Here is an 11,571-nt window from a genome sequence, read left to right as displayed (position 1 = left end):
AGCCCAAGTTGTTTTCCACCCAAAAACTATTTATAGGCCAAAAACTGTGCTTCTGTACGGTTTTACAGCAAATCATTGCTATTTTTAGCTGCTACATCTGGACTTAAACTTATAAAACCTGCATAGCCCTAACCTAAAACATACTGTTCATATAGCTTTACTAGTTAGTGCCAACTAACTTGCATGTATCAATTTGTTACCTATACAGCCACTAAAGAATCCCAACAGAAGTCTGATGCCCCACAGGAGGCAGTAACTTCATAGTAATGTTTAATATATTAAAATATACTTCCAATTCTGTTCCTTTCCTAATTTGAAGAGAAGTTAAAATAGAGAAAACACAACACATTTTGGAATAGTCAGGAAAAAGTGCTGACAACGTACTTTAATGTACAGTTTAAGTGCTGCAGTTATGCATCAACGCTAATTTTTGTAAAATGTATGAAAGGACTAACCTGATAAAACAGACATAATTGTGGTTTATTGACATGAATTAAAATGCCCAACCAGTGCTGCAATGTGACAGTATATTACAAAAATTAAATGTCATATACTGTACTACTTCCACAAGGATCATACAATAAAAAAAAATATGTACAATGTTTTATCAAATGAGGTGGAAGCTTCAAGCAATATACAAGCAAATACAGTATTTACAAAACTTCTAAAGAAGTCAAGATGTTAAAACCGAACTATACATTAAATTACAATTGTGTAAATAAGCAATGTAACATTGAAACTGGCTCTGTGTTATCTATAACACGCAAATAGCACAGGAGGGAAAAAGAAAAATGTGTTAGTGCTCTTACCTGTGTATTTAGCTCACATATAAAACTTACAATAGAAAACATTCACTAAATGAACTGACAAGTGACTCATGTTGTGCAGTATTAACTCTACTGCATCAGAACAGAACTGGAATGTTTACTCTCAATCTAAAGACTCGAAATTGGCTTCAAAGAACTACCATCAGACATAAAAAAAAATGGACAATGAAAGCGCACTGGTACTTGGATTTTTACAAATTTTCATATACAGGCTTTAAAAAGTACCTTTACAAGGTACATAGAAAATGTACAGTTTATTTTACACAACATTTTAAAAATGTTAAGCACAACAAAACCAAACTAATGCCAGCCTGAGCCATGATAATTGTTTTGGAAAGGTGGCACCTGCGGTCTGTGAATAGGTAACTGGCCAGGCACTGTGGAGGCCTGCTGTGGTCCTTGTACCCCATGGGGTAGACTTACAGACCCAGGATGAGGACAGAACCCTGCAGGTGATGCAATACTGTTTGGTCCTTGTGGCTGAATATGAGGCCCCTGACTAGGAAGTGGATGGTGCTGTCCTGGCGCAGAAGACTGGTGTTGTGACACAGACCCCACTGTATTATGAACAGGAGCCTGGGTTGAATATGATGCTACAGGCGGGTGAGCCCCTGAAGGAAACATTGCAGGTCCTTGGTGAGTCTGTAAATGTAATCCTTGTGCTGATGCAGAGTGATGTCCTGAACCACCTAGAACATTAGTCGATTGAGGTGGAGGTGGAGGGGGTGGAGGAGGTGGTGGGGGTGGAGCGTTATTTAAAACATGCTGGTGTTGCACCTGCAAGCCTTGATGACCAGCTGGAACATGTTGCATGTGGGAATGGTGGGAACTTGGGCTTGGAGGAGGTGGGGGAGGAGGTGGTAAATGGTGTCCTGTGGTCTGTGAATGAATAAGTGCGCCACTAGCAACTTGGACTGCATGAACTGGACCAGAGACGTGTTGTTGATGACATCCTGGTGGAGGCGGAGGTGGTGGGGGAGGAACACTTGATGGTACAGTAGAATTCTGTGAAGGCAAATAATGTCCAGAATTTACATGATGTCCATGAACTACTGGTTGACCCGTGGTTGTTGCATGGCCCTGATTTGGACAGGATGTAAACACAGGCTGCTGGGGAATACTACCTTTACCTTGACTATAGTTCTGAAAAGATGCAGACGGTTGCTGGTTTGGATAAAAGTTTGCTGTTGGTGGTGGGGGAGGGGGAGGTGGTGCAGAGCTGTTCACAGTCTGTTGATTAAAGAGACTATAGACCGTTGAACACTGTCCTGTCTGTGCCTGGGAATACAACTGCCCACTGGCTGGCTGCGGATTCGAAGGCTGCAGGTTTTGAGACACAGGATAAAAGTTCACATGGTTTTCTCTTTGTGGTGTCGCCCCCTGGTGTGAAGGAGGATGGAGAGATCGGTATGGAGATCCTAACTGTTGTGAATGAGGCTTTGGTGAAAGGTAACCATGCTGCACAGGTGTGTGCGGTGTGGATGACTTTGGAGGCTGTTCCAGATGAGGGGAAGATGGACAGTGCAGTTTTAAAGGTGTAGAAGGCAGCTTTTGTGAATGAGGTTGTGCAATATGGGACTTTGATAATTGTTTCTGATGTGGCTCCGATTTAAAAGGGCTTGTATTCTCAGTCACTGGTGTATTCACGGTGGTTTCTTGGGAAGCATCTGCCTTCAAAGGTGGTTTAGATCCTGAAGAACAAGGCTAGGGGAAATAAAGAATGGAGCATGAGATTATTTTAGCAAATGAAAAGCTGTTGCTCTAATTAAAATCACAAGATTAAAAACACTCCACAGAGAATTAAAGGGGTATTCCGGTATAATAACTTAATTTTTGAAAAACTGCATTAAGGCTGCAAGCTGTGACCCAACCAGAACCCATACCTATACACATAACTAGAGTTTCAATTTACCTTGCAATCCATTTGTCTAGCTCCTGTGTGAGCCTGCAACACACTTAGTATCATGGCGCCCTATCTTCACAATCCCTAGCTTTCCTGCTGTTAGTGTTGCTGTTTATTGATTGGCTGCCTGATATACAGTCCGGTCACGCCCCCTCTACTCAGTAATCACCAGCACACTAACACGCCCTTTGTTTGACAAGACAGTTAGCTAGAGAATTCATAGCAACACACTGAGCATGCTCGACCTAACAAAAGCTCAGAACTACAGGTTGATGCTGTGGTCATTTGAGGAAACAGCGGGTAGCAGAGGAAGAAAAAGGAAGGATGCTGAGGAAGGATGCTGCTGTGTACGCTGCCTCTTAGTGGTTGAGCGTCCTCTGTGGGAACCACTGGGAAGCGGTATGGTGTTAGCCGCAGGATCCGTAGCAGCCGAGAGCGCTGAGCCGGAAGTAGTAGAAGACAGAGCGCCGCCAACAAATCGCGTTAGGAGGCGCGAAACCCGGAAGGGTAGGGGATATGAAAATAATAAGACGCGGCTCCCGGAAGGGTAGGAGAGACCACCCCCTAGACACCGCCGAGGGAAGCCAGGAAGTAGCCGCTCATGTAGCGATGCCCCAGACAGGTATCCTCTCCCCCCTCAAACCCCCCACCAAGAGGTCCTAGCGTCACTACGGGAGACAGTGGAGGCAGTGTACTTATCTGCGTCCTGTAGTCTTCACCCTCAAATCCACACCAGCGGAGGTCACCTCTCAGTCAGCTGGCACAAGGAGTGGCAGTGATCTGGAGGAGGGCAGGAAGGTGACCCCGAATCTGGTAGGCCGCCGGAGCAGCAGATCGAGCCCGGTTCCACCTAACTTCTGGGGGACGGTGGGAAGTAGCCGGGGACGTCAATTCGACCCCGGCGCTTGCTCCACCAAGAGACCAGGGAAGCAGATAAATAAATAAATAAATAAATAAACGGGAGTAGAAAGAATGTCATCCTCCTTATCCGACACTAAGCAAGAACTGGGGTCCTCCCGGTGGAACATGGGGGTATAGCCCAGGGAGGAGGAGCTTTCTTTTTTTATTTGCATAGTGTCTCCTCCTAGTAATGACCTAGGCTATACCCATGGTCTGTGTCCCCCAATGGAATGTGCGAGAAACTACTTTTATAACTAGAACGGTAAATATGTGAAATTTACATTATGTTAGGTAATTATTGATGATGAATTAGTCTAAAACATAAGTTATATTTATGGTAACTGGAATACCCCTTTAAGTTGCCTATATACCTTCAATAGCTGTCAGCCTAATGATCGTTTGGTTGACCGCTATCTGTCCCAACTCCCCAATAAACATACATGCTTGCATTAGCTGTGACTTATTACCCAGGTGAACAAATGGATCAGGTGTTAAAAAGGAGATTTTTGGTGAAACTCACCTGTAAAAAAAAATTCTCGTTGTTTCCATTGGGGGACACAGACCATGGGTATAGCTTAGAGGTATTAGTAGGAGGGACAGTATGCAAATGAAAAGCTCCTCCTCCTCGGGCTATACCCCCCGGCTCCAGCAGGAGAAACTCAGGCGTCGCAAAAGCAGTAGGAGAAGGAGAAAGAATCCAATAATGGAAACCATCAAACCAAGGCCAAGAGGCCCAACCAACAACATAACAGAACCCCTCCTACAACAAGCAGAATGGGCGGGAGCTGTGTCACCCAATGGAAACAACGAGAAAAAGATTTTAATGTTGAGTTTCAAAAAAAAAAAAAAATCGCCTTTTCTCGTACATTCCATTGGGGGACACAGACCATGGGACGTCCTAAAGCAGTCCATGGGGTGGGAAAAAACATCAACACCACCAGTAAGAACGTCCAACTGTCAGACAGGAACCACAGCCTGCAAAACCTTGCGGCCCAAGACAGCATCAGCTGAGGCCAGCGAATGTAACTGGTAAAACTTCGAAAAGGTATGTAAGGACGACTGAGTAGCCGCCTTACACAACTGAGACGCAGAGGCACGATTGCGTCTTGCCCAGGAAGCTCCCACCACCCTAGTGGAGTGAGCAGTAATCCGCGACTGGGGAACCATGCCACGATCGCGATAAGCCACGGCGACAGACGAGCGGATCCATTTCGCCACAGTGACCGTGGAGGCCGCCAGGTCCTTACGAGGCCCCTCTGGAATCACAAAGAGGGAGTCTGAACAACGAAAGGAGGCAGTAGCCTTCAGATACACCTTCAGGGCCCGGACCACATCCAGGGAACGTAAAGCGCGCTCCTTAGGATTTTCCGGAGAAGGGCAAAAGAAGGGCAGAAAAAAATCCTCATTAAGATGGAAGGGCAAAAAGGATGGAACAGGACGGAGTACCACTTTATCCTGATGAAAAACCAGAAAGGCTCCTGGCAGGAAAGAGCAGCCAGCTCCGATACTCGCCTAATGGAAGATATGGCCACAAGGAAGACCACCTTCCAGGTAAGAAGAGTCAGGGAGACCTCCCTCAAAGGCTCGAAGGGAGCTGCCTGGAGATCGCAGGAGACCAACTTGAAATCCCCTGGAGGCAAAGGGGGGATGGACGGAGGGCCCGAAGGTACCACCCTCTGCAAACAGGTCTTCACAGGACCCAGGAGAGTGAGAGATCCCAGAAAAAAAGACTGCTAAGGCCGAAACTTGGCCCTTCAGGGAGCTCAGGAACAGACCCAGCTCAAGACAGGACTGAAGGAAAGAAAGAATGGAAAAACGAAGGGGAGGGAACCCCGAATTCTCACAAACAGCAGGAAGGCCTTCCAGGTACTGGTAGTAAATCCTGGAGGAAGCCGGCTTCCTTGCCCTGAACCTGGTCCTAACCACAGAATCCGAAAACCCCCTTCTTTTCAGGATGGAGGTTTCAACAGCCACGTTGTTAAACGAAGAGACCGTACATTTCGGTGGAAGAGCGGTCCTTGAGACAGGAGATCTTCTCTGTCAGGAAGAGGCCATGGGGCGTCTGGCGCAGAACCCGCGGTAGTGGAGGAAGCGGAGGGAGTGAAGGGAAGACAGAGGAGGCTGAAGTCCTTCCACGGAGACACCAGCACGTCCACCCCGTGCGCCTTCGGGTCCCGATAGCGAGCCAGGAACACCGGAACCAGGACGTTGAGCCTGGACGCCATCAAGTCCACGTCCGGACAGCCCAACCGGTGACAGACGTCTTCGAATTCGTCTGGATGCAGAGACCACTCTCCTGGATCTACTTTGCTGCGGCTTAGGAAGTCCGCTGCCCAGTTGTCAACTCCCGGGATGTACACCGCAGACAACATCGGAACGTGAGTTCTGCCCACTGCAGGGTCCTCTTCACTTCCTGCAACACCGCCCGACTGCGGTCCCACTTTCTGACTGAATCCGCACCAGACGGCCGGCCAGGAGAGTAGACCAATGGGAGAGGGAGTGAAAAATCGCTCTCAGCTCTAGGATGTTGATCGGGAGGCGAGACTCCGCCGCCGACCAACCCCCTGGACCACGAGGGACCAAAGAACGCCACCCCAACCCAGAAGACTGGCAGCGGCGGAGACGAACGTCCCAGAGACCGGGAGAAGGATCTCGACGTCAGATTCGGAAGGGGCAGCCACCGAGGAAGAGATGCCCGAACCCGCAGAGACAGACGGAGTCGAGAGTCCAGACCCCGAGAGGTCTTGTCCCAGAGATAAAGGATCTCCCGTTGAAGCGAACGGGTGTGAAATTGGGCATATGGCACGGCCTCGAAGGAGCCCACCCTAAGACCCAGGGCCCATATGCACTCCCGAATAGAGAGGCACGGGGAGCGCAGCAGGTGCAACACCGCCCCCTAGATCTGGGAGGACCTGGAGTCTAGAAGATACACCTTGGCAGCCGAGGTATTCAGAACCATACCCAGAAAGGAAGAGATGACTTTGGGACCTCCCCAAAGTTGACCAGCCAACCAAATCGTTCCAGAGTCCGAACGGTGATCCGGATGCTGTCCTCGGCCTGCGGAAGCAAGGGGGCCTTTATCAGAAAGTCGTCCAGATAAGGCAGCAAAGTAATGCCCCTGGAGCGAAGAAGCGCCATGAGCGGTGCAAGGATCTTGGGTAAAGACCCGAGGGGCGGTTGCTAACCCGAAGGAAAGAGCGACAAACTGATAGATCTGGTTGCTAATGGCGAAGCGCAGAAGTGTTGTTGACTTTCTGTGATAGGGACGTGCAGATAGGCGTTCTAACTCCGCACCCGCAGAAGCTTGTCGAGTAGCTTCAGATCCAGAATCGGCCGCACCGATCCATCCTTCTGTGGGACCACGAACAGGTTTGAATAATAAACCTGTGCCTTGTTCTTCTGGGGGAACTGGCAATAACCCCCCCGGTCCAGAAGGGAAGAGACAGCCCTCAAAAGGCCTGAGGCACGGGCCGGCTCCCCCGGAACGCGTGAAGGGGAAAGAAAAAAAAAATTCTATCTTGTATCCTGACGATACAACTTCTAGCACCCAGCTGACCTAAACAGGAGCCGACCAGACCTGCTGAAAGGCGAGTAGGCGCCCCCCCACCGCAAGGGGTGGTGTGGCCGTAGGCCCAGCGTGTCAGCAGACGCAACTTGTTCCGCCATTTCTTGGTGGTGGCGTTGTAACCACACTGAAAGGGCTGGCAACCCATACTGAGGCAAAGGCAGGCCGCAGGGACGTTCCTGTCAGAGAGAAAATGGATTTGGCCAGGGAATCCAGATGCCTGTCCTCACGTCCTACAAAGAGGAACCCTCTAGGACAGGAAGAGCCGTATTTTTGTCTAATCTGACCACCAGGGCAATCCACCTTAGGGGGAGAAGACCACTTCTCCACACAATCCTCAGGAAAAGGATAAAGCACAGCCATGCGTTTGGTGGCAGAGAATTTTGATGAGGGCGGTTCCAGGCATTAGCTATGACCATGGAAAAGTCCCCATGGACAGGCAAAAAGACCGTCTCAGGCATTAAAGGTGTCACGGACAGCCGCCACCATGTTAGTGATCTTGGTGGAAGGCTAAGGCGGGGTGTCCCGCTCCATGACTTGGTCCGAGCCGGACAATTCCCCTCCAGAACTGTACTCCAAGAGAGAGTGAGTGTCGTCCAGACGCGCCCTGGGGGGGGGGGGGGGGGGGGGGGGAGTCATCCGAGGAGGAATGCTGCCGCCCATGATAGGCATCCTCTGTGAGAATCGGAGTGGGGGGCGCCACAGAATTGGTAGCCGCCCCACCCTCCATAAAGGACATGGCCGCCTTGGCTACTAAGGCCAGATCCGCGGCCACCCTGGGCATGTCGGAAGACCAGATGGGTACCGCTGTCTCCGCAGAGAGGCACGATTGAGTCATGCAGAGGGGGGACTGGGCTGAGCAAGAGAAGTAGGAGATCCTGTCCAGGGGCAGGGCACAAGACACAGGCGACAGAAAAAAGGCTGAAGGCACACCTGACAGGACCCCGGTGGGGCCTGAGAAATGGCTATGGCAGACTAAGGGGAGACCCCAGAGACCTCCCTCATCTTTTTGAAAGTCTTTATCTCAACACCTGTTTTAGCTTAGCAGCAAGGTCCAACAAAGTCCATCTGAGTCCCATCACTCAGGCAACAGAAGAGAGGACCTCCGGCAGAGATGAGCAGAGGAAGTCACGCGAGAGTTCGGAACTGCATGGCCGTACACAGCGAGGAGGAAGCGCCAGAGCGGAACCGAGGCTCCGCCCCCGGCCCATCGTAATGGCGCGAAAAGAGCGCTCGTGCCGTATGAAAAAATGGACCCCGTAGCCACCAGGGCCCGATCCACACAGCGTATCGGGGGATAATGTCCCTTGGGTGTGGGGAGGAAAGTGCCGCCGGTGGCTGCCGCGGTGAGTACTACCGCTGAACTCTGGTGCGTCCCCTGCAAGGAAAGGAGCGATGCCGGCAAGTGCCGCGCATAGCATGCCAGATGCCGAGCCTGCATTAAAAGGCAGGCAATATGTGCCCCTAATAAAGAGCCAACGTGCCCCCAGAAGGACTCCTATCTCTGCAGCTCACCCAGGCAGCCACAGGAGTAATGAGGATGGAGAGAGGGAGGAAGGAGGGGGGATGGCAGGGATGCAGGCAATACTTATCTGCTCCTGCAGTCTTCTCCCTCGACTCTAGGACCAGCAGGGATGCACCTCTTCAGACTTCTGACTCCTTGCCCAGGAGTGCAGTGCTCTGGTGGAGGGTGGCAGCAGGTGACCCAGTAACTGGTGGGATACCGGAGCTGCAGGTCGAGCCCGGATCCACTTGTCTTCTTTGGGGGCAATGGAGGCAGCCAGGCAGCGTCCAAAGACGGCGGCGGGCACTCCACGGGGGACCAGGAAAGCGCTATGCTGACCTGTGTCCCCATCTAGAAAGAAAATAACAAACCGGAGTAGAGATAGTGATCGTGTCAACCTCCTTCACCGGACACTAAGCAAAGACGGAGTTTCTCCTGCTGGAGCCGGGGGTATAGCCCGAGGAGGAGCTCTTCATTTGCATAGTGTCCCTCCTACTAATACCTCTAAGCTATACCCATGGTCTGTGTCCCCCAATGGAATGTACGAGAAATTCAACATGTCCAATTCTCCTCTGCCCTGATATCATCTGTCAGGGGACAGCTGGGACCCCCTCCCCCCCCCATACACATTAAATGGCAAGTTCATCCTTCAGTACTCTAATGTATATGCATATTGGGGGGGGGGGGGGGGCTCTACAGAGAATTGCAACGGTCCTACAACTTACAAAGGCGAAACTCAAAAACTGTAGCACAACTTCACAGTCTGACTATAACCTTACAGTTGTGGGGACCAGTCTAATAATGGAAACTAAAAGACAAACAAAACCTTTAATTAAAGAGAATTAGACAATGTTTTTTCAAGTTCTGTATGAGAGGTGATGCATAGCAGCTATTCAGATCGTACATAAAAACATCTTACCAAATTTTGTTTTGAAGGACTCCTGCAATTCTTCTGGCATGCATCTGGAGACTGGGTTTCCGTAACATTTACAAATTCTCCATTTTCATTTTCACCATCTGACAAGAGAAAAAACAAAGTTATCAAATGGCAAGCAAAGACGCAAGATAGTAATGCTTTGTGGAAAGCACACAAGTTCCCCATTACTTTACAGACTGACCAATACTGCCAACCTCCGATGAACACTTTATGAACCATTGGCTTACAGTCTGCCACTGCAGATCATTTCTTTACTTCAGGACTAACGTGAATAGCTGCCTTGCTACAGACAAAAAACAGTCCATAACTGCAGACAATGATCTCCATCTCAGAAAACCTAGTTATTTAAAAGAGATAAACTGTGCTTCCACATTTACAAAAGGCAAACATCTATTAAGATCTAAAATCTATCTTATTTAAAAAAAAATTAATCAGTGAAAGTAAGAGACCTATAGTATAAACAAAATGGAAAGAAACATATAGACATTCATAAACACAACACAAGATACAAGTGATTCCACCCACCATCTTTATCCTTCCTGTGGTCACTCAATAACAAAGCTCTGTGATAGCTCCTTTCTCTGACTTGTTCCACAGATGTTGAAGAAGTCCTGAAAGATATAAAACCAAACCATTAAGTATGAAATCAGAACAAAACATACAATGCTTCCAAACACACTAGAAATTCTTCTCACTCACCCATACAATGTTTTAAAGGGGTTGTCTAGCCTTTAAGTGATAGCCTATCCTCAGGATAAGGCATGACTAGCTGTTCGGCAAGGATCAGACACCCTGCACCCCTGCCGATCAGCTGCTCTGTGTAGCTCTGCTGCCGGAAGTCTATGCCGAAACTACACAGCGCTGTCAACATTGTAGTGGACAGAACTCACAAGTGCAGGGTTGCTCCCATTCATGTCAATGGGAGCAGCTCAGCAGTTGCAAGCACTGTCAACTACCATGTTTTCACTATTGACAAGCAAATGCTCCTTGTGACAACCAGCCTAGTGAACCCCTTCAGGACCCTGCCATTTTTCACCTTAAGGATCAGGCCATTTTTTCTGCAAATCTGACGTGATAACTTTAAAACGCTTTTACTTATCCAGGCCATTCTGAGATTGTTTTCTCGTCACATGTTGTAATTCATGACAGTGGTAAAATGGAGTCAAATAAATGTATTTTTATTTATAAAAAAAGAAATGCTAAATTTACAAAAATAAATAAAAAATTTGAAAATTTACAAATTTCTATTTCTCTACTTTTATAATAGATGGTAATAACCTCCAAAAATAGTTATCACTTTACATTCCCCATATTTCTACTTCATGTTTGGATCATTTTGTGAATGCCATTTTATTTTTTGGGGCCGTTAGAAGGCTTAGAAGCAAATCTTGAAATTTTTCTGAAAATTTCCAAAACCCACTTAAGGACCAGTTCAGGTCTGAAGTCACTTTGTGAGGCTTACATAATAGAATAAAACACCCTCAAGGTAGACAACAGATTTTACTAACTTTATTAACCCTCTAGGTGTTCCACAAGAATTAATGGAAAATAGATTAAATTTCATCATTTCACTTTTTTGGCAGATTTTCCATTTTAATCCATTTATGGTTAACAGCCAAACAAAACTCAATGTTTATGGCCCCGATTCTGTAGTTTACAGAAATACCCCATATGTGGTCGTAAACTACTGTACGGGCACACAGCATTGCGCAGAAGGAAAGGAACGCCATACGATTTTTGGAAGGCAGATTTTGCTGGACTGGTTTTTTGACACCATGTTCCATTTGAAGCCCCCCTGATGCACCCCTAGAGCAGAAACTCAAAAAAAAAGTTACCCCATTTTGTAAACTACGGGATAAGGTTTTGTTGGTACTATATTAGGGTACATATGATTTTGGGTTGCTCTATACTACACTTTTTGTGAGGCAAGGTAAC

At 48.1% G+C, this 11,571-nt stretch overlaps 1 protein-coding gene across 6 annotated transcripts in view; it reads right to left on the bottom strand.

Annotated features, from left to right (window-relative positions):
- Positions 1 to 358: 358 nt before the first annotated feature.
- Positions 359 to 11,571, bottom strand: part of KMT2E (lysine methyltransferase 2E (inactive)) — a 123,580-nt gene continuing 112,367 nt past the window's right edge. For all 6 annotated transcript variants that reach the window (XM_040412573.1, XM_040412582.1, XM_040412597.1 and 3 more), the window contains 3 exons: positions 10,162 to 10,247; positions 9,619 to 9,716; positions 359 to 2,531 (listed from right to left, as the gene is read on the bottom strand). In XM_040412573.1, coding sequence (XP_040268507.1) covers positions 1,128 to 2,531; positions 9,619 to 9,716; positions 10,162 to 10,247 — 1,588 coding nt within the window. In that variant the 3' untranslated portion in view covers positions 359 to 1,127. The remainder of the gene's footprint in view (positions 2,532 to 9,618; positions 9,717 to 10,161; positions 10,248 to 11,571) is intronic.

This window comes from Bufo bufo, chromosome 1, assembly GCF_905171765.1.
Source record: "Bufo bufo chromosome 1, aBufBuf1.1, whole genome shotgun sequence".
NCBI lineage: Eukaryota > Metazoa > Chordata > Amphibia > Anura > Bufonidae > Bufo > Bufo bufo.
Note: the sequence above shows the minus strand (reverse complement) of the source record. Positions and strands in the feature narration are given on the sequence as shown.